Source organism: Aythya fuligula, chromosome 5, assembly GCF_009819795.1.
Source record: "Aythya fuligula isolate bAytFul2 chromosome 5, bAytFul2.pri, whole genome shotgun sequence".
NCBI lineage: Eukaryota > Metazoa > Chordata > Aves > Anseriformes > Anatidae > Aythya > Aythya fuligula.
The window spans coordinates 21,154,534-21,178,559 of record NC_045563.1 but is presented as its reverse complement, the minus strand read 5'-3'; the positions used below and the strand labels follow the sequence as shown (position 1 = coordinate 21,178,559).

Genomic DNA, 24,026 nt, shown 5'->3' with positions numbered 1-24,026 from the left:
GGCTGCGAGAACATCACCGTGCTGCGATTAAGGTGATTCGTAGGATGCAGTATTTTGTGGCAAAGAAAAAGTTTCAGGTGAGTTGTGAAGAGAAAGCTGCTTTTCTAAATAAGACCTTTTATTCTCCTATTTCATTGTTTCTTTTAGAAACTTTAAGAGACAGACACAATTCATTTCAGTAATGGTGAGCTACACCCACTATTCTCTCCCTCCTTGAATAGGGTGGTTGTTTAGGAGCAGGTTAGTCAACTGTGGACACACTGGAAATAGGCTAAACTCCTGAAACGAGGTCTGAATTAAAATGTTATTTTCTGCTAATGGACTTGACCTCTAACCCTCTGTTATCTCTCTTTCTTGCAGTGCAAGCATTCTCATATGTCTGCATTAATTCCAAACCGTATGTTACTGTCGTGCTGAGTCAGTAGAATTGGAGATTAAAATACTACCTCAGCCTTGTTTCTGTTTCTTTGCTCTATTACAATGAAGTCCTGATAAGAAACTGGGATGGAAATTTGTTAGTGTATCAGAAGGCTTCTGCTTACTTTTCACTTGTCCCATCTGCATAGGTAGGAGATTTCCTTCACAGTTTGTGAGATAGTCAGTTCTCTTTACTCCTGTCACCCTTACCAGCAAACATTTCCAGTGCATCACTTGCTGGGATATTGCAATACCGTAAGCAGTTCACAGTAGCTAATTAACCTGGTTGCCTGGTCTGAATAAAAATCTGTGACTGCAAACTTTCTAAGAACATGGTTTTTAAATCAATTTAACTAATCCAGCAAAAACACACATGTCAACAGCCTTCAGCTTGATTTAAACCATGTGAATATATCTGTGTATATAAGAAATATATTACTTGACTTAAAATGAATTAATAAGGGACAATCCCTGGAGAACAGGCTTCACAGATGAAAATGCAAAGAAAAGGGGGAGGTTAACTGCCTGCATCCATTTTCAGGTATAACCTTGGCACTATTGTGTATAAGAGACTAAAAAGCTTTCTCATCTTTAATCTACGCCAAAAAAAGGCTGTGATGTGGTGGTGGAAGATCCCATTTCTTTCAAATATTTGAAAGGCAAAAAGTTTAGGAGGAAAAAGCTGATGGTAATTAATGATCCAAGACAGCATTGTTTCTGTATAGTAATGCTTACTGCTACTTCAAAGCCTAGATTCTGACTTCATCGCTGAAATTTAGAACCACTGTGTGAATTCTTCAGTAATTTTCTTCCGTGAATCTTTTTATTTTTCCTAAAAATCATTAGCCAAATTATAGGTAAGGTTGCCTTATGTGTTCCCAAATCTCTTTCAGTTGTGGATAATGTGGATAATACTGTAACCATTCAGGCTGAAATTTCCTATGACAGGGATTTTATTGGAGGAAACACGTTCAGAAAGTTTCTGCTAGAAAATTTCACCTGTTATTTTCCTTAGACTGAAGTTAAGAAAGCCACAATGTCCAAACTACTTGAAAATACTTTCTGTAGTCATTTTGTTGAGAAGCTCCTTAATGCCTGATGATCAGTACTTGTAACTTGGAAAGGGATGTGGCCCATTCCACTGATGTGGCTGTTGCTATTTGGTGAAAAACAGCCCAAATGTGGCCAGTTGCATTAAACTTTAATTTATTCTCATTCTGCAATCTGATTGTGATCCTTTGGTCTGTGGTAATTACAGAATCACTGCTCTCATAAAATCAGAATATAAAATATTTGCCACGGTATTAACTAAGCTACTTAGAAACAAGAAATCTACACATCATGGATCTACCTCCCAAGTGGTGTTTGTCAAAAACAGATTTGGAAAATGCCTGAACACTGTGTGCAACATTATCCACCTGGCAAGCAAATGAAACTCCCCTGCGGCAGATGACTTGATAGAAGCTGAAAAAGCATTTGACTGAATAGAATGGCACTATTCAGTTCTTGCTTGAAACTTGTTTGTACTCGGTGTCCCATTTGCTAAGCTGGCTTCTCAGTTGCGCTCTCACTTTCTCACCTGCAAAAGACCTCTTCCTGGCCATCTACAAAAACCCTTAACAAGGGCTGTCTCTTATCCTTCTTTAGTAGTGTTTATGCTTCCTGAGCTATTAATATGAGCTGTTAGTAAGTAGCTAAAAATCTAAGTTAAGCTAAAGTGAAATATCTTAAGTCACTACTGCATTCAAGTGATACACTGCTGTATCTGTCGGAAGCAGAGTCTTCCAGTACGGAGATATCTGATACTTCTCCATAATTTCTGAATACAAGGTTATGACCGAGTTTAAAAACTCTGAGAGCACCAAAAGTACAGTTTTCAAAAGCATCTAAGTAACCTAATGCACAAAGTCACCTTGAAATTCTAGCCACAAGGTGCTTTTGGAAATCTTTCCCGTAATTAGGAGATAACCACTGTCATTATTCTTTCCTCAAATGTATGTTGTAAATCTGCTTTGTTCTATTGTATGCACATAAAATAACCATAAGAAATTAAAATGTTTAAACACATGCCAAGTAATGACTATATAGTTTGTACTAACCAGTCCAACACAATACCTGAAACTAAGGTAAAGAAGAATATGCATTCTAAAAACTTAATCTTTCAGATGTCTACATAGCAGCTGTTTTCTGGTAGATACTCGTCTTTTAAACATTGTGTTTATGTGAAAAGTAGCTTCCTAACAGAAAATTCAGATTTTTCCTTTACCTGTTAAAAAAGAAACAATTTCAGCTGAAGTCCATTGGACTATTCATGTTAAAAATGAGCTGGAAGAAGTAATTGCAAGATCGGCACTTAAAAGCAGAATTTTTTAGACGTGCCTCCAAAGCTTTTGGCAGGGAAACCATAGGAAGAAAGGGAGGAAGAGGAAAATTTTGCAAAATAGGTCTCAGCATGAACCCAGCATGGTTCTTAAACTATACCAGCTGTTTGCAGGATACACCTGTATGTCTAATTTTGTATAGATACTTTTTTTTTCGAAGACTTCAATCAATAACAAGTGGTGATGGCACCACAAGGACAAATGTCAATTAGAAAAGAGACTTCCCGTTTGAAAAAAAAAAAATAACAAAAACAAAAGCAACAACAACAAAACACAAATAAAGAAAGAAATTGAAACTAAACAAAGAAATTTCAAAGGACATGAGAAGTATTACTGTGTGAAGCATCAAACATGCACATCATTTCCTCTTTAAAAGAAGAGGACAGATTTATACTGTGTTTTAACAACCAGGGCTGAGTACAGTCCATATGATGTCCTTGTAAGAACCCAGCATAACATTATAAACAATTAATACCTTTTTTATGGATGTGTTTATGCTCTTGTAAAGGGGCTATAACACTTGCAAGGTCTGTAGGACTGGTTCAAATTGTGTAGGAAAGATCTACTAGTAATCAACACGAGTCCTGTGTGTCAGCAAAGCTGAATGCTTTACTATTAAGGAAGGATTCTGTAGTTCATAGGGAAAAGAGTACTTAGAAATTAATGGTTTTCTAGGCTTTGTTCACTCTTCATACACAAAAGTGAATTTCACATATTAAGTATAAATCAGATATCTTCATCACAGTCTAACCTTATAACTGAATTTCAAAAAGCAATTCACCATGGTTAGTTATTTCCATTAGGTGAATTCATGGGTAAGTAACATTTGCCTTCCAATTAGGAAACCTTCTAAATGTTTTATGACTTACGCACATGGATACAATTGTGTTGTCCACCATATACCCAGAGACCAGGAATTTGATCTGATTTCCCATTGTCATCTTTAAACATTTTTTCTTTCCAGTTCCTTTTCAAAATATGTTTTTGATTTGTGTTGTGCTCTTCACTATGGCAAATATTCTATACATAGCATAAACTAAAAATACAGTTTGGAGTTCCACTGATGACATGAGTAACTGTTGCCTTGTTTGTTATGATTTCACTGGAAAATCTTTCATTTATGCTCTTATAATTCATCACCTTATGTAATTCGTTTGTCATGGTATGAATCATGAATTGTGTGTGTAATCTTTTCTAATCTCCATACTGGGCTGTAGCAAACAATGTAGTTCAAAGTGTCCTTTCTTCAAAGGATCCCAGACCCAGTTTATTTGACTGTTACTCGGTTACATTTACCAGTAATTCCCATTGCAGGGATTCCCCTTTCCCTGGTCTGCCTTTTGGGAAAGTTCTCTCTCAGTGCAGCCACAAGGGAACAGCAGTATGTATTTGTGCACATTTCATATTTGGATTTGGCTTTTTTGACTTGCATACTTTCATATATGACAGGGGAAAGTCTGTTTCATGTGGGAAGATTTTTGTCATGAGTATTGGTTAATTAACAGAGAGAAGAAAGTGGAGAAGATGAGAAAAGCTGTGGGGCTGGCTTCTACAGTTTTCTTCAACACTCATCCATTACCTACTGCAATTTTGTTTTCCACTTACAAAACTAACTGTTGTCAACATCAGCAGCATTTTCTCTTGAAAGACAAGCTTTCACTACCACATAATTACAGAATAATCAGTACTGACTATTAAATACGCTATTGGACTAGGAAATTCAACTTCATTCATAAATTCTGTTTACTCCAGGTTTTCAGTTTTTGTTTTAAAGAGAAAGAAGCAGCCTGGTAAATGGAAAACAGACAGTAACCTACGTAGTGTTTTACTATCAGACTCCTGCTGCAGTGTGCAGGGAAGACAGAATGAGGTCTGCGTACTTCTTTTCTACTAAACTGCTTTTCTGAACCTGCAGTTTTCAAGCTGATCTTACAGACTAGCCTTGTGGTGATGTACTGCACAAAAATAATCCAAGACTTTTTTTTTTTTTTTTTTTTTTTTTTAATTTAAATACCACCATACTGTACTAGTCCACGGACAAGACGTACAGCTTATGCCATCATTGAGTCAGGCTTCTTTCTCTGGGGGTGTCAGCTATGACTGAGGTGTGTGTAAGCACTTGGGTTTCCCAGGAGTTCCTCTGTGTGCTCTGTGGTAAAATGGAAGCAATTCTCGTTCATGCCTAGACTGCCATCACAGAGTATCTCACAGGCACCCAAGGTTTGCAGTTGGCTTCTAGGAATCTGGCAGACTGAAATGTAATTTGCTTAATGAAGTGATATTTTACTGAAAAAGTAAATACATGGAGAGAGAGTTTTAAAGATGAAGTGTTGAACTCTAGTTTTGTAATAGCAGGTGGAATAAGAGCAAAAAAATGACAGGAGACTAACAAAAACTATTATTTTGATGCAGAACACTGATTTTCAGAAGATCCACAGATTCTGAAGCAGCTTAAGGCAATATTAGGAGATAACAGATACCAAAGTAATTTAATTGTAAGATAGCTTAACTGCCACTTCCAGTCTATCTGATCCTTATCCAATATTTCATTTACCGAACAGCAAGGAAGTATGATAGAGCAGAGATATTAAATTACCTGATAAATTGGAAATCATCCCCTCAAAAAAAATAAAAAAATAAAAAAATAAAAGGAAAGAAAAAGAAAAGCCAACAATTTTTTTTTAAGAGGTGGGAGTGTACTGTAATGCATTTATATTATAGGAATTTTTCCTGCATTTAACTGAAGACTGCAGTGATGTTCTCAGTCATGCTTTTGGATGACTTCTTCAGCTGATCGAGATAATGTTGAAGGTGGTAAATTCATCAGTTTTTACCAAACCTTGAAAACTTTCTACATGTATGGACAGCACAGTGAATGAGTCAGAAGTATCAGTTATGTTACTTTGTTGTGCTGTGTGGCAGCTTTGAGTAGGATCTTTAGGAGGAAGCTTCCTTCCATGCCAGGGTGGGAAGGGAGCTGTGAGGTGCCGGCTGAGCGCGGCAGTTGGAAAGGCGGGAAACCCTCAGGAGGCGCGGCGGTGGCGTGGCTGAGGGGAACGCGAGGCTTGGGGGTCCCAGCGGTGCCTGAGGGGCTTCTGCACCCCAACACCCTCAGGCTGTGTGCCCTGTGTGCCTGTGGTCTGCTCTACTCACAGCCTCCTCAAGCAGCTGCAAAGTGTTGAATGATATTCTGTCAGGCGTGTGGTGGTGAGGAGGCACAAACATGGCGGTCGCCAGCCAGAAAGTCATGGCCTCTGCTTCTGTTCCTCCGGCAGCCCTGAGGGACCTTGAGACTGTGGGGTGGGCCTAGGGCTAGTCTCTGAGGTGTAGGATGAGAGCAAGAACAGCTGTGAGAGTTGTGCCACAGTAAATGAGCTGCTCTGCCTGATGGCCAAGCTTCAGGATGAGGTGAGGAGACTGAGAAGCGTCTGAGAAGGTGATAGATCAACAGAGCTGTGCTCTGCCCCCCCGATACGCACATGCAGACCTAGCATGGCCACTAATAAGGCAGGTCTGGTAACTGATTTGCATCAGGATGAAGGCAGCAAATTAAGAGACAGCAAGTTGTGGAACCGTGTTGCTGCACAGAGCTGTGAGAGGAGCCCCGGTCTGCCCACTCAGCTTCCATCACAGAATAGGTATGTGGCTCTAGGTATGAGGGATGTGGGAAGATGGTGGAATAGGTAACAGAACAAGTTCTCTACCAATGTCAGATCAACTAAATCCTCACAGCAAGTGCAGCATCAAAACCAGCACTGTGAAGAAGCAGCAGTTGTAGCTGTAGGTGACTCCCACCTGAAGGAAATAGAGGCTTCCACCTGCAGACCAGACTCTCTTTACAGAGGAGTTTGCTGCCTCCCTGGTGCTAAGATCAGAGATGTCACCAGTAAATTTAGGAGCTTAGTGCAGCCTTTGGATTATTACCCACAGCCTTCAGATTATTACTCACTCCTGATCTTTCAAGTGGGTGCCAACAATGGCACAACCAGAAGGCTGAGGTCTATCTGATTTCAGGGCCCTCTATAACTTCCTGAGGGGGGGAAGTGGAGAGGGAGGTGCTGGTATCTTCTCCCTGGTCACCACTGACAGAGTACATGGAAATGGCACAAAGCTGCACCAGGGGAGGTTTGGACTGAATATTATTCTTTACTGTGAGGGTGGTCAAACACTGAAGTAGGCTTCCTGCAGAGCTGGTTGGTGCTCCATGCCTGTCAGTGTTCAAGAGGCATTTGGACAACACCCTCAATAAAATGCTTTAACTTTTGGTTAGCACTGCATGGTCAGGCAGTTGGACATGGTATAGGTCCCTTCCATCTGAAAACCTGAAATTCTATAATTCTATAATTTCAGGTGCTACCATTCAGTCTAACCTGTGACATTTACACTCTACTCTTCTCTTCCCTTCTCTCCTTTTCTCTGTTGATTTAGAGCATCATTGATTCTTCTCACATGTAGTTCTGGTACTGATTGGATTCCAGTTTCTAGATGTAGGATTAATACATTTGTAATTTAATACATTTTGACCGTTTCATTCAGTAGCTTTCCAGTTAGTGTCAGTATTTCTTGGAAAAAAATATGGTCTTTGTTTTTAATACTATACAAAAGTGTTTTTATTGCTAGTAGGTCAGATTATGATTTTCCCATGTATGGAACACAAATTTCAGATGCAGGGCTTTCTCCCTGGTCATTCCTTGCACCAATATTTTCCCGCTGGACTTCAAAGCTGAGCCAGGCTTTCTGTAAAAGGAAATCAGCATTTTACCTTCATCCAGGAGTCTGGTTTAAAGTTCCAGTGGTATAAGCTGAACTGAGAGCTTAGGCTGAGAATAAAGGTTTGCATTTGAAAAAAAAAAAAAAAAGTGCTTTACTGGCCAGTGGTTGAAGAGTTTGAAACTTATTTCCAGAAAACACTAAGGTGACCACAAAGTTCTGAGCAAGGCACCAGAGATCCTTTTTTTGGTCTCAAGTTCAGTAGATGGTCTCTTTAAAGGCATGTAGATCTTCAGTAACAATAATGCAGATGAATTTGGAACTGTCATAATTATTCAATGATAAATATATGATCATGGCAACAATCAAACTATCTCAAAATTTATACAGCATTAAATGGGTTTTAAGGATTTTTTTTGTTTGCTTTTGAAAAAAATGTACACTAACAGGGATCATTTGTATATCCTTGTGGCTTACTGGCATATTTCTGATTTTTATTTTACAGCAAGCTAGAAAGCCCTATGATGTCCGAGATGTTATTGAGCAGTATTCCCAGGGTCATCTGAACCTGATGGTGCGAATCAAGGAGTTACAGAGGAGGTATGACAACTGACAGGGTTATAAGTGCTGTATTGGCATGGCTGTGCAAGTGTACAGAATACAAAAATGGCCTTCAAGTAACATTCTGTTTTTACAGATGAAGGAAAAGGCAGATTGCTTAAAAATCTGATGTTTGTGACTTACTATTTGCATTATACTTGCATGTATTGCCTCAGTCCCAGTTTGCTCTGACAGTAGGCCATAATCCCTTAATGTTATGGGCTGTGTACGTACAGAGTGAAATACCATCACCTGCTCTCATAGCACGTTTGTTTACTTAAGAGTAAACAAAGAGACAACAGATGGATGCTGTAAGTAAGCTATAGTAGACCAAAGAAAAGTGGAAACAATGATGCAGTTCATGTGGAAAAACAGTGGACACTATAAAACTTCACAGTGGTTAAAAAGCTGAATGCCAATCTAAGTTTAATTATTTTTTGTTGTCGTTTTTTAATTTCAAACTATTCTTAGTCCAAAGTAACTGCTTCAATTACAGTACAAACCACAACTTTTTTTTTTTTTTTTTTTTTACCTTCGTGCTGCTTCTTTGTGAGGAGGTCTCTCCATTCCAGCTAGAAAAGGCGAAGATGCCACTTCAGGATGATAAAAACTAAAAATGATTCTTTTTTTGTTTAAAGGTTGGACCAATCCATAGGAAAGCCATCTCTTTTTATCTCCGTCTCAGGTAAGTTACTATGAAGGAGAGGTGTCTACAGTTAATCTGATGAGGAATTTGTGGAAAACACTTGTAAAAATATTTTTGATTTTGTTGCAAAAATTTCAAAAAGATCCAACCCGATGTCATCTGAAGTTTAGGCATAAATATACAATAATGTTTAGTTATCAATACTTTTAAATAGGGCTGTTCTGATTTAAATATTTAAAGCAACTATCACTGGAGTTTTCAAAATGTTAACTAATCTGTCTGAGACTCACTCTATTTTCAGTAAAATGGTGTGTTATAGAGCTCTTGTGAAATTAGTAACATTTACACAAAGCTTTGATATTTTTGAAAAGAGAACAGAAAAAGAATGCCAGGTACTGATTTTGTCTGGTGACAAGTCTGGGTAATCAAAACTGTATTAATGTCATTTTCAAACCTATGTTTCTCTACAGTATATAGAAAGGAAAAATAGATAAAACATTATCCAAGTGCATTTTTGAAGCAAGCCATAGATTTATTTTTTTTTTTTTTTTGCGTAGTGTCAAATTGTTTCTAAAAGCAATTAAAATATGAAGTAAATTGGGAACAGTTTTATTTTCCTGTGTTAAAGCATAAAACAAAGGTTGAAAGTGCCTGCCTTTAACTTAAGAACTTAAGGGTTATTAAAACCCACGGCTTGGGCTAGTGCTATAAAAAATAAAAATAATAATAATTAAAAAACCTCTGCCTTTAAGAAATAAGCTTCCAGCCTGGCAAAGGTATTCAGTTACACTGCATTGGTGGGCTAGTTATACACACCCTGTTGTGGCTTACTGCTATTTTGTTATAACACCATTTATTAATTTGAAAATGTTTCTTGTTCAACAGAAAAAAGCAAAGATCGAGGAAATAACACGATTGGTGCCAGGCTGAACAGAGTGGAGGACAAGGTAGGCCTCAGGCTGGCAGTGAATAAAGTGTTCTGTGATCGAACAGTGCTTTTTTCATAGGATGCAGGAAAAAAATCAACTTAAAATAGAATTGAATGGCTGGCTTTTCGAGGTGATGGAACATAATTTTTGTTGTGGATTGCATTTTTGGTTCTTTCTTGCCCTTTTAACAGAGTAAGAAAAAAAACATACTTTAATTGATTTTGGTCTCTTGGGACTTACTTGTTTTTTTGATTTTTAATTGTATATGTTACACATGTCTCAATGCTCTACTTCCTTCCTCCACAATAGATAAAAGGCTCTGTTCCTTTAATACTTCAGTATATTACAGTCCCAAGATTTCCCTTTGATCGTGACTCTGTTGTTTATATAACTCCACCTACAATTCCTTGGAGAGCACAAGAGCAAACCTCGTTCTGTCCTGGTTTTCATTCTCCATGACAAATGGAGTTTCTCCTTTCAAGTGACATGAAGCCTGAAAAAATCAGACTTGTTCTATAATTGCAAATTAACAGTTAAGTGCCTTGTAACGCCTTATTTCAGTGTTCGCTGTTCTTGAAAAATCAGATGACAAGATGACAGGTAGAGGCTATGTCATTGTTTAAGAATATAAAAAAGAAAAAAAAAAGTTTGTCCATGTTGGTGTAAAGGAAAGTGGAAATATTTTTAAGTATCTTGAGGAAAACAGCTTTCTTCCACAACTTGCACTGTGTGATAACTTCATTAAGAATTTGTTCTGAAGAAACATCCAGCAAATATTCTGCAAACCAAAAGAGTTATGAGAAAGATTTGCCAACAGATGCAAACTGAACACCCTAATCTGTACTGAATCACTTGTGATGTGTCCATTCCATATGCATTTCTCCTTAAATGCATAGGATAAACTTGAATGATGTTACTCAGAACTGTACTATCTATCGTAAATAAATGGCATTTTAAGGGGAACAGGTGCCATTTGATATACAGGGTGACATACAGGAGGAGTGAAGTAGAAAACAGGAGAGCGTACTGCATTTTGCACAAAGATGAATCACTGCGCAGTGCTTGCTCGGATCTATGTCCGGTAAGTGTTCTTACAAATGGAAGCTTTCTCCACCAAGTTTGGATTACATTTATTTATTTTATCTCCTTAATGTCAACTAGAAGTGTGGAACATGACAAAATGTCTTGCGAATAGTGACAAGGAACAATGACTTTTCAGTTTGGGCAAACAATTCTCAGATGACAGCTAAAATAGATTCTCAGTGCTGTTTGTAAAATCTTCAGTGAGCGTGAGAAAGTTTTGGTGTTGTGCTGGCTCAGAGATAATCTACTTGGGGGTTATTAATTACTCTTTTTACATCCTTACAAGTAAGTACGCTGTGAATTTATGGTGACTGTTGTTTTATGTCTTGTAATGGGACTGTAAAACACTCCCTGTTTAATTTTAGTATAGCTGGGTTAAATTTTAGCCTTGTTTTAAGTAACAGACCCTTCTTTCTTTGTAGTTGCATGAGGTCATCTGTGGTTTCAGAGTTGTATGTTATCTGACCTATACAGCTAGTCCTATCTGCAGGAATTTTATCTGAAAGTAGCTGAAAGGCTAAAAATAGAGAATTTCAGTTGGACTACGCAAACAACGGTGTACATGACAGCACACTGGAACTGGTGAAATCACCTTTTTACTGCAGCTGCAGATGGTGGCCAAAGCTAGTTTTTTGGTATTCTTGATCTTCAAAGCTGCCTTTCTCTTTTCTGTAAAGTACACAGTACATGCGATGATTTCAACACACAATTAAATCCTTCCCTTGCTGAGCGCAAGTGCGAGTGAGTAAAGGGTATGTATATCAGCTGGTTTTTAAGGTGACTCTATTTTAAACACTTAGCTGCGTCCTATTTAGTTTTTGAAATAGTTTTGAATCTTGGACATCTGAAGAACAGATTATCAACAGTGCAGGCTACTGTGCAGCTTCTAACGACCTTTGTATGTTTGAAAAATATCCTTTCAAACATTTTAAAATGAGCTGTAGCCTTCTGAAATTATTTAGATGCTCCTCCTGCAGCAAGGAGGAAATTATGTGGTACATGATATCCCACAGGAATAAGTTGAGTTCTTCTAATAGATTTTCATCTGTGATTATTAGTACACTTGCTGCAGCAGAGGGCTGGAAAAAAAAAAAAAAAAAAGATGTTAGGAAGTCTGTATTACACCTTTCTGCATCTCAGAGTGGTTCATCACTCACGGACAGCTCTCCAAGTGCCTCTGGGAGCAGCCTAAACCTCCAGGGCTCCCTCTTCCTCTGAGCCTCATACAAGGTTGCATATGAGCAATTTCCAATTGCCGTGCGCAAACACAACAAGTTTGTGCCAGAAAGCTTCCACGTGATGTTGTGCTGTTTAGCCTTGAAATCCTTTGCATCATCAGAAAATCAAAGAAAAGGCAAGTTTCTGAAACTTTTGGGTGCTTCTGTTGATGGGCATCTCCCAGGCCCAGGATCTGTTACAAGCACATCACAGAGGCAGAATCCAGTTTCATTTTAGGTCCATTCCTGTAGGCTTTTGTGGAGGTGGATTTTGAGTTGAGAAGTTTCTACAAATAAAGTTAATTCTGTCTTCAGGAATATCTAATCATGGCTGGGACATCCTGTCACTCTTTGAAAGCTTTTCTACATGTCGTAGTGAGACAAGCAAACACGCTCTCAAGGCATATGTATGGCTGGCAGTACACAGGAGACAACACTTGAAAAGGAAGTTTTTAAAATAAAATGTTCAAACACAAGTTATTGACAGGAATTATGATGCTTTATGGCACAAATCTGAACTTCCATGTATTGAAATCAGGGGAGAAAAAAAAAAAAGTTTTGCCTTCTTTTAAGTCTAGAAATGTGTTTATTTGAGGGGGGAAGGGGGCTTTAGCAGAAAACCACTTCCATATCCTTTTTTTTTTTTTTTTTTTTTTTAACATGAAGCTGTATCGCTAGTAATACTTTTAAAATCTTTGGGGAAAATGAGAAAACCTGTTAATATACCAGTATGTAGGCTCTATTGATCTTGTGATCCTGTGCGCTGAGTAAAACACTGGTCTTGTAATACAATTAAAGATTGTTTCCTAATATGTAAATGCCAGGGGGATGAATCCAGGTGGCAGGAACCTTCCTGCAGATTCCTTCCTGTAGAACTTTCTTATTTTGGCAAGCAGCTGCAAAGGTGTTTTTGTATATGTAACTGGAGACTGCACAACCTGATACGACTCAATGAGAAAAATCACAATCCAGTATGTAACCACAGCATATTTAGATTTCACTGCCGTTCTCTGTTGCTTAAAAAGCCAAGAAGGCCAAGTGCTATTTTCTTTAAAGGTATATTGCCATGGCTGAGCACAGGCAGTTGCAGGCAGTGGCTGTGCCCATGCCCTGATCTGTCTGGGCAGCAGCCAGCTGTGGTCCAGAAGGTATGCATCCGCCTTAGTGCAGCGCCCAGACTGGCCTCATAAACCCCACTAAGTAGCAGTTGTCCAAGTTCGTGCATGTAGTGCTGATCTGGTCCCTCAGAGAATGTAGCTGAGCAGGATTAGAGCAACAAATCAATTTATTTGCGGTGACCAGCCTTCTCTCTTTTTATCCTGAAACATCTGTAAATGGCTGTTCAACCGACCCTCAAGAAACCTGGCCACTGTTGGCTTGCTACCAAAGTCAAAATCAAAAACAGTTTTCCAGATATGCACAGCTGTGTGTGCACGCCACTGTTAATCCACATGCAGAGACCACTGCATGCCAGTGGTTTAATATAGGGTGTGCCCAGGAGCTTGATCCAGGAACAAGTCCACAGTGCACTTGAGAACTGCTGCATGCTACATCTCCTCTTTTTTCTGCTTTAATGTGATCTTGACTAAAAATGACTATAATGCTAACTTTTTAGAATAATCTGCTCCTTTTCAGACTTTTGCTGATCATTAATTTATATATAAAAGGCCTGGCTTGCACTTTGCAGGTAATCAGGTGGCCTTATTGCTTGGCTGCCCTTGGATAATTCAGTCTTGTACAGGGGCAAATCATTGAAAATACTCAGTGAGGGCAAACACTGATGGTCTCTGGACTTTTGACAGTCTGTTGTGCCTATGTATCAGATTCCCACATATATCAGTAAGTCCTGCCTGTTTACCTTCTGGAACAGAATAACAGAATTCAGGTTTCCAAATAAGTATGTGTGTGTATTATACATATATGTATTTCTGAGAAGTGAAGGTTAAGCTCTATTCTCCATTAAGTTGTTTTAAAATAGGACTTAACCTTCTTCAATTATTTGGGCACTTTTTAAAATTTGACTTTATGGAACAGTTATAGCAATCCAAAGTGGTTTTCCAGGTGTCTTTGCTACATGCTCAGAAATGTGCTTGTACCTGACAGTAAGCGCAGTTATTAATATCAGCATTAGCAAGGTCACCATTAACATCTTATAATAGTAGTTTTGAATTACAGGGAACATTCAGAGTAATACTCTCTACTGCTAAATTTTAAGTTGTAGAGATTTTAATGGAAATTTCTGTTTAAACAGAAGGTATGTAGTAGTGAGAGCAATAATGCAAGTCCAACAGTTCTGCAAGAGAATATTTATTGCAAGCATATGCACATTTTGCATGTTCCTTTTTGAAAACATGAACCCTCCTCTTCTGAGTAGTTAATATCTATAGAGCAGCATATAGAAGTTCAAACATGCAGTGTAGCAGCAAAGAGAGAATCATTTCACTTTTTCATTTTTACTGTATATGCAGATTGCACCACTTTTTAATCAGTTAAAAACAAATCTATTGTGAAAGCATCTACCCTAAAATAGATGCTATTGTGCTTCTTGAGCTGCTTACTGGAAATCTGAACTGCTCTAGAAAACCAAAACTGAATGAAAAACAAAACTGTCTGTTCTCTTGTATGTATAATTTGTCTGAATTCTGGTTGTGCTAGTTGAGTTTGCTGTCTTCCATCTATGATGTCTTTGATTGTTTAGATGTATAGGTCCTGTGTTCAGTAAAACTGTAATTATATGGTATATATTTGATGTGTTTTTGATTGAGTGCTGAACTTTAAAGGAACTTTAATGGAACTTTAAAGGAGAGATAAGTGCAACACATCTGAGGTGGCTTTCAAAAAGTGCTGGAGACCTGTAACTTGCAACGTTTATATATGTCATGTAACATTTTCTTCTGGCTAAATCATTTTCTGTAATTCTTTCACCAAAGCATTGATTCTGTCCATAGTTGTATTAGAAAAGAGCTGGGCTGACACCTTGTTAAACATGATACAGCTGATCAGAATGGTCATTGATGTGTCTAGGTCCAGTTAATATTTTTTACTGGTTTGTCTCTCTCCTGCAATCCCTATCAGATCAACTATTGTTCCCCATTGAAAAAGGTTTCATATCTAATTCTCCTATTGATTTGTTCAAAACTATATGAACCGAAGTTACATATTGCAGATGAATTTCACAGTGAATCTGTGTAATCTCCAAGTATTGGGTTGTGTTGGTCATTTGCAATTATTTGAGATGAGCGTTTCCATACAAATGAGAGTGAAGGCCTTATTCCTTGAATGAATATGAAAACTGAGGGATTAATTGCTCATTACCATTCCAGCACTAAGGGTATGACCCGCTATCTTTATAGAATCTGAGCTCTGGCAACTGTGGTTTGCAGACATAAACTGCAGAGAAGTTAAAATTTAATGCTTACCTCGCTTGCTGTCATGCCCCTTGTTGTGGTGTCGGTATATACTAGCATTAGCTGTGAGATTTTGTCCTAGAAACATTTCCTTTTCAGTGCTTTGCAAGTACTTTGTGGGCTGATGGACTAAAGTGTGCTTTTTTGTTTGTTTGTTTGTTTGTTTGCGTAGCTTAAGGATATTCTATTTTCCATGTTTTCAATCCTAAGAGCACACATTAGATAATTTTACATTCTACTTAGGAAAATACTAAAATATTATCTCACCTATTTCCTCTGGGTTCAGAAGTACCAGGTTTCATATTGACAGCTTGTTTACCTAAAAGAATTCTTAGTGTGTGGCTAATACATCAATTTTCCAGGAAATATCTGCTTTACTTAACTTATGATTACCCTTGGTGCCTTTTTTTGTCTACATTTTTATGTCATTTTGTAGTCTGTGGTAGCAGTTAGTGTGCTTCCTGGTGTAACATAAGAATTAGTGCACACTTGAAAGGCAAACTTCTATTAAAATACTTATATATGTAGCCTTGACTAATGATAGCATTCATTCATATCAGTATGAAATTGACAGGGAAATTTTGGCTTTATTTTTAATTGAATAATGATGCTGAAAATTGATGGTGAAAGAATGAAAAACAACCATCTTCTGATTTTCTGGTCAGTGCTGGAAGCCCTGTTTAGAGCCTTCAGTGAGCCATAAATTGGAAGGAGACAGTTTTGGAATGGGTCTGGCATGGAAATACTCAGTATTTTACAGGCTGAACATGTGCTGAGAAATTCAAGTTGTGGAATCTGCCAATATTCAAAATAGATATGTGAGGATTGGCCTTTCTGATAGCTACAAACAAAACTAAAACTATGGTTTTGAATGGATATTTTAAAAGAGATGCAAAATAGGTAAAAATTAAAACAACCACTACCGATCAGTTACTAATCTTGTACATAGTTCTTGCAGTAACGCAGAAGTAATAGCCTGGGGGATGCAGAGGAATATTAAGAGGCGTATGGAAGATTAAGTATCCCTATTAATTTAATCCTTAGTCTTTTTCCAGATGCTGAAGTACAAGCATACGGAAGCAATTTCAGTGCTGGACTTTGTTATGGAGGATGCCCGTTTTCTATAAATTGGACTACAACTAAGCCCATCCTTCATCAGTCTAGCTCATTAGGCAGCCTTAAAATTTTAATAGCTTCTCTCTCACCAGTCCGATAATATTTCAGTGGGTAAACAAAGAAAACCCTCTAGATTTCCATCGCCAGTACCTGATGCTATCCATCCCCCCTGCAACAGTGAAATAAAAATCTCAGACATACATGCTAAAAATGAATGCAAAAAATAATTACTTGTTGGATTCACTGCTGCCAGAATTTTTGGTACCCAGAATAGAAACAAACTGAGAGAGAGATTAGGCAAAGTCATGGAGAAGGGCTCACTTGAGTATTATTAAACAGGATGTCTGTATGTAAACTCTAGCAAGTGCTTTGAACAGAAGTCAGTGGTGAGCTGGTAAACAAGGAAAAGCATGCTTTTATATAAATGTGCTTTCTTGCACTCTATTTTTCTTACACCCTATATTTAAGACTCTGCTCCAAACCTGCCACTAGAAACAAGATACCTGGGGGAGAGAATACTTAGGATAGCCCCTTTATGTATTGTTGTTGTACACAGCTGCTTCCTACTGGATTTGGTCATCCATACAGCCCCCTGCAGCTGAATGTTTCTGTACAGGGTCTTAGACCTGGTCTGCTTTATGAAGGCCATGAAAGTAGACCCCTGTGTCTGCATAGAGGAGATTCCTGTGACTTTTGCAGCACTATACATTGATACCTTGAAGATTGTAAGGTCTTTGGAATAGGCTTTACTTGCATTTATTTGTTAGCATTAATTTAATCTGTTTGAAAACCCTACTGCAACACAAATGAAAACAATCTATTTTTGCATTCATTTTGGAAATGTTTAATATACTCAGAGTTGAGTACTATTTATATATATATAACCTTATATTATCTAAGTGCAGCAACTCTGATATAGTTGCAGACCTGGCCTACAGAGCAATCTTACAGGCTGTCATGATGTTGTATTGTCTGTTTCTGAAGAGTCAGCTCTTAAATCACAGTAAATGGCTTATATTAAAACAAAACAAAAACACCAAGTAGCATCTAAATATAAAGGCAGCTATGGATGGTGAGGCAATTGCATCTTAATAAGTGTCAGCTCATCATTTCTTTTGCAGAAATTGGGTGTGTAGACTCTCATCCCTGTAAAATAAGGCAAGACAAATATTAAATTTACTCTAGAGAATAGTGACTGGAGAATAGTGACTGTAGGTGGTTCACAAGCAATGGCTAATTAAGCTCCAGTCATTCAGTCACACAAAGTTATCTGTGATACTCCTTTAAATATTTTAATAAAAGTAAAAAAGTTGAAGTAAAATACTATGAAAGAGTAAATTTCCTCTGTCAGTTGTTGATTTCACCCCAAATTTCAAATGCTTCAGGATGCAGACAGTAGCTGGGGAAGCATGATGCTGAAAGCAGAGGGTAAACTTTTACAAATACCCATGAAGTGTTATATACTTTTTTTTTATCTTATGGATTTCTTCTTGGCATGGAGTCTGGCTACTGACTTTTGAATTCATGACACTGGCAATGACTGCATGCTTGTGAACTACTTGCTTATTAAGAGCAGAAATCCTAGAGGAATTGTAGCTAACGTGCAGTGTATCCAACAAAATCTAGTAATTCCAGGAAAAAGATGGAGTAATGAAATAATGCATTACCAGTTGATAATCTTTTAATCAGCCCTCAGAACAGTTGCTGGCTTTGGGATCAGATGTTTGGGCTTATATTTGCGTAGGTATACAAGGGGATGTAAGGCCTGCAAATTGAGATGATTCAGTCTTTTTATTAAACCACATAAGGCCTGTTTTGCCTGGCATTTCAAAGATAAACCCAACAAGATTTGAAACTTAGGCTCCATCATTCTTGTGACTAGACTGTTTACATTTGATGTGGAATAGAAATGCACAAGGGATATGCTGAGAGAGAATGAGGACCAGTTGTAAGGGGTAAGTACTCTGTGGAGCAGATCACAGAAAAGGGATCTGAATGAACCCATGTGAACACAGAAGACTTCTATTTGTCTTTCATACAGGTTTAAGGAAAACAATTACAGTAAAACCATCTCTATTTTTGTTTTGTGTTTGTGTGTTTTCATGTTGCAGATAAGCAACCAAAAAGGTATCCGAATGTGTAAATGGCTAATTTCAGTTTTAATATGGAAGGGTGAACCCCTGCTGAAGTTAGATATGTCAAAGTTGAAATTCTTCCTTGTCAAAGATCTGTTGTTAGAGTGATCTCAGTGGAATTAAAATATTTTATTTTCATTTGCAGTTGAATATCAGGGAGGAAAAATGCATGAGGTTGAAAGGACTCTATTCAGGCTGTAGTCTTTTCAGGTTGGAGTCTTTTCAGCTCCTGGAAAAACTTCAGAGTGAAGGAAGGTATGCTCCCTTTCCTACAGAGATGCAAAGACCACACCTTCTGTCACCTTACCTGCCCCCCAGTCCTTCAAAATAGAAAATGCTAAATGCAGATATCCTGTGCTGCTTAGATTGTATGAAGAAAAAGTGGAGCCAGCCTTCTCTGTCTGACTCCTATTTAGGGCGATGGGAGTCAGCAGGAAGATAAGAAGAAAACCAGTAATCAGTAAAAAAAAAAAAAAAAAAAAAAAACCACCTCGTTCAAAGTATATCCTTCCTAGAGCTCATAAACCTAGATGACAATTATAGTCATTCTTCTCTGCTTTTGCATCTTACCCATGGGCTGGGGCAAAACCACAATTCATCATTGCTAAATCAAGTTTTGCATTATTTCTCTAAAATTCCAGGACAAATATGATCATGCTTTTTACACTTTTTAAAAGTATCCCACTGCTTCAGCAGTTTGAGATGGGCAGTTTGAACCCCTATCACGGGTTCTCTTTCTACCCCGAGTTAACTGATGTTACACACCAGGTCAGCTCCAGCAGGCAGCCAGCGGCCCGGCCTGACAGTGTGATTGCCCTTGTATGCTATGGGTATAAGAGTCTGATGAGCTACCTCCCTTTAGAATGAACCTTTTTTTGTGGTATCTTCATTATATTCATCACAGCATAAGAGCTCCTGCTGTGACAGACTAAACATACAAAATAGAGAAAGGAAGGGAAAAAGAAAATGCTGTTTCCCTCTTTTACAGCTAAGGTACAGGAAGCAACTTGCTCAAGAAATCACAGTGGCATCTGTGGCACAGCCAGGAATTTAATTTAAACTGTGTCTGCGACTTCAACCACAAATCAGCATTCCTTTTTGTTATTGTGTTTAAAAGCCCCTCTAGTTCTGAATAGTTATATTGGCCAGTGTGGTGTTCAACATAATCATAGTCCATTAATATTAAAACCATCCAATACTTGAGAACAGCATATATAAACATATAAACCAGACAACCCAGCCAATATAAATGTACTGGGACTGTTTTAGACAGTAGATTTTAAATCATCCAGAAATTAATGTTCTAACATCATTTCCTAGCCACAGAGCCCAGGGGTGGAGAGAAAAGAACATGCTTGCATGACACAGAAACTGTCCTACATACAGATAATTATGCATGTAATATTTAAAACCAAACAAATTGTATTAAATGCTAAATTTACACAGTCAAGCAGAGAGAAATATTCAAGTGAGTTTAAATATTCCTGTAAGTTTTTATTTTGAAAGTCTTGAATACAACATTGCTCACTCAACACTGACCCTTCTGCAACATCTGTTAATCTTGGGTTTATTTCAATTTCTTTCTTTTGCTCTTTTAAACAGATGACTCCACTTAAATCAACACTTGGTTTCCATTAGACAGGTAGAAGGTGATTCACTTAGCAACATGTGCATCTTTACCTAGTTAAGTCCTAATAGCCTTAATATATCAAGGAAGCTGGTGTGATTAACAGCACTAAAGGCTTTGTCAGACACTACACCTAATAAATACTGCCCTTTGCCCAGCCCTAAAAAAATAGTGAATAACTACTTTGTGTTTCCAAACTGGAAATGTGTACAGCCTTATAAATTAAGTAAAACTCTTTCTACCAAAAAAAAAAAAAAAAAAAAAAAAAAAAAAAAGTTGACAATAGAAGTTAATTTTACATATAGTTATGTGTTCATGCATGTCTATCAATTCAAGTGTGGGTTGGCTCTTTGCCCTGTTTGGGCTGTCTTTTTCCTGTGTTATCATTTCATGATGGAGCCACCGTTTATGTGTGATTTTCCTCTTCTTCATTTGAGCTTTTTGCAGATTCTTTCAAAGTTCTTGGTCTCTGATTGTCAGAGCTTCTCTGTCCTGGAGTAGTTGGATATGTGAGTCAGTTATGCCACTCTAGTTAACGTTAGCAACAAAGACATCTGACTTGGCTTGGTTATCATGTATGGTCCTGCCAAATGAAGCAGTCAAAACAAAACAAACACCACCCCTACCCCCTAGAGTAAAATATATTCGAAATGTCAGCTGGAACAGAGCTGGGTCCTTGCTTCATCATAGCTGAAGTTTTCTGGAAACTTTCAAGTTGTGCCACCAGTATCTCTGGTTGCATGCTGTGGTCATCAGGGTGCTGAAGGAAGTCTTCATTCTGCAACTCCTAAGTTTCTAGAGAGTTTCAACCAGAGCAGTTTTACAGGAGGACACCTTAGAAAATAAATGGTCAATAACATATACATATATATATATATATATATGTATGTATGTGTTTGTGTGTATATATTTACTTCTCAAAATGAGTCATAATCACGAATCATCTACCTATACCTTTGCCTCATGTTGCAATAGGGAGCTTTGGCCAAGCTTTGAGGTGAAATAATCAGTCCCCCAGAGATGTTTCCAAATGCTCTCAGCAGAAGCAACTGGAGAGGAATACAGTGCCTGTTCACCAAGGCAAAGGAGCAGTGGTTTCTGCTGTAGCCCTAAGCCCATACTCCTCTATCTAATGCACTGCACTGCAAGCATGCTGGCCCAGGGCCCGGAGACCCATCTAGCAGCATTTGGGTAGCACTGCATCCAAGCATGGCTTATTAGCTTGGGTATAATACTTCACAAAGGTCCAAATGTTTCTGGTTTTAGCTTGGGCAGCACTGGGTTCAGCTGTCTTGCAGCATGCTTTTGATTGTTGCCAACCTGACATGATAGTCAGAATGAATAGATATGCATATGCTCCAAGATACTGGTTGACAAAGCTGGCCTTGAATCTATGTTCCCTGAATCTCTGTACTGAGGATTTTCTGAATCTTATGGCAACTAGAAAAAAGGCCAGTCTAACATATTTTCTCTTTGCACAGAGAAAGAGGGGGAAGCAGATCAGTTAATGGTGCTACACTTGAGAACCAAAAGAGCAGTGATTCCTACAGACAGGGTTACTTCATTTTGTTTTCTGTGTACTTCCTGCACAATTACAGTGAAAAATCAGCTACGGCTGAGACACAGATCATCATATCTAAAACAGAATGAGAACGTCTGTTGTTTTTTTTTTTGTTTGGTTTGAAATGTTTTTTTTTTTTTGGTTGTGCATAGTTGTGGTAGAGCCAGAGCATCCTTTCTATACTAGAGAAATATCTAGTAGTACTCTAAAAAACAGGAAGACTTCAGAAATTGTTACAGAAAAATGTGGATTCATCTGTTCATGTAGTATGATTGCAGTTAGGAAAAACGGGAAAAGATTACAAAGCTGACTTATTAGAGGTAAGTGGTAAATGTAAGTCCAGAAAAATACAGTTGGTATGTGTATAGTACTGTTTTAAAAGTCTTTTGTGACATCTTGAGCACTGTGTCTTCTGGAAGAATTTATTGCTATGAAGAAACAAACCTTTGAAAAGGCAGGATAAGTTTGCATTGAGATTCCTTTTGGTAGAAAACTTACAAGTCTATCATTAATTCACAATAAAAGTGAGTAATCCAAGTAATTTTGATGTAATAGATTTTTTTATTTTTTTTTTCAGAGTAAACAAACATGCAGAATGTAGGGTCAGAAACACTTTCTTTTTAGGCCACTGGTGGAAAAGTGTGAGAACAATACCAATGTTGTAATTAGCAAAGCATCCAGGAGTCCCTTAGAATAATATAGTACATGTCAGTTTAAGAAACAGATGTCGTTTTTGAAATGATCTGAGAAAGCTAGCACAAATTGAAGGTCATATATAGATAAGGGCAGAGACTCGCTTGTTAGCCCAAGTGGTCTTTTCCTGTCCAGGAGTATCTTGTCCATATGCTTTCATGTGGAGTCAGTCTCTTCACAACAGAGCAGTGTGAGACATTCCAGTCTGTTATCAAGAGGATGCTAAATCCTTAGAAAAGACTAAGTGGAGTAATGGAGAAAAAGCACAGAATTTCCACGCTGCTCACTGCCTCACGTTGCTGATAAACTGCTACTGCCAATCCTCAAGATTCTTCTTTTGTCACCAGCAAGGAGTTTTCTTCTCCGCTCACGTTGCTGTTTGATATGAGTGCTTTTGAGTATCAGCCTGGACATGTAGTAAGGAAGATGTCAGGGATGAGGTTTAGTTGGGCTGAAATTTTATCGACTAAGCTCAGCTGGCAATTATTGGGCAATAACTCATGGAGCAGGGGTCGTGTATCCTTCCTTTATCATTTCGGTATCCTTCTCTCATTGCTAGAATAGGTCTCCCTCACATGAGGCGGAGGAAGCTAGGGCCAGAGATTGTCTCTTTGCCATTCTACATAATAATATCTGAATCCATTCTCCAAATGTCTTCAAAAGACATTTTCAGTCCACTTCCAGGGAACCAGGCTTGGTAGAATGCCGACTTGTATTAAATCTGGTGACACCTGCAAACATGCAACAGCTTGAACCTTGCTTCTAACCTGGATCCCAGAGCAGCTGGAGAGAACTGTAAAAACTGACGCCAACAAATAAAATTCCTTTCCAGTTTCAAAAATACTGTCTGGTGAAGTGTCAGAGCACATCCAAAAGCTACCTGGGTGTTGTCCTGATTCTTGGTGATGCAGAAGGCAATGATGGAAGTGTGAGTGGTCTCTGCCTGGCAGGACGATGGATGTCCGTTGCTTGCCTCTAGGAAGCCTTGAGCTCAGAGAGCTGCAAGCTTTTCTGCCCCATGTGTTAAATTTAAACCCAAAAGAAAAGGAAGCCCTTTTAAAATGCCAAGACCTATTTTCTTCTGCTTTACTAAAGTCCCCCTCTCCTTTGAAACCAATAAGTTTGCAGTTCATAGTGAATAACAATGAGGATTATTGTAAATAATACATTTCACTCGGTTGTTTCACCCTCATTTTCAGCTTTCTTTCATTTCATCATAGATTTGTTTTGTACCAAAAAGAAGCTGTGAGATGCACACATTGAACAGAAATCAAAGTCGGGCTTTCATCACAGTTCTTAAGCTAATTGGTTGGCTTGCTGCTACAGGCATCTGCAGGCACCTTGTAGTATAGTACAGTAGTGTTATGACTTTGGAGGCCCAGCTATTTTAAATCATAATAGTGACACAGTATGCATGCTTTCTTTCAAAAAGCCTGGGCAAGTCACGCTGTGCTGAGTTTCTTGGCACACCATATACCTATAATTTTTGTCTCATATTTTGTAG

General features: G+C 38.1%; 1 protein-coding gene across 1 annotated transcript in view; it reads left to right on the top strand.

Moving 5' to 3' along the window:
• Positions 1-24,026, top strand: part of KCNQ1 (potassium voltage-gated channel subfamily Q member 1) — a 342,691-nt gene that overhangs the window by 229,292 nt on the left and 89,373 nt on the right. The window contains exons 14-17 of the mRNA XM_032187958.1: positions 2-77; positions 8,014-8,108; positions 8,747-8,793; positions 9,640-9,701. Of these exons, the coding sequence (XP_032043849.1) occupies positions 2-77; positions 8,014-8,108; positions 8,747-8,793; positions 9,640-9,701 (280 nt within the window). The remainder of the gene's footprint in view (position 1; positions 78-8,013; positions 8,109-8,746; positions 8,794-9,639; positions 9,702-24,026) is intronic.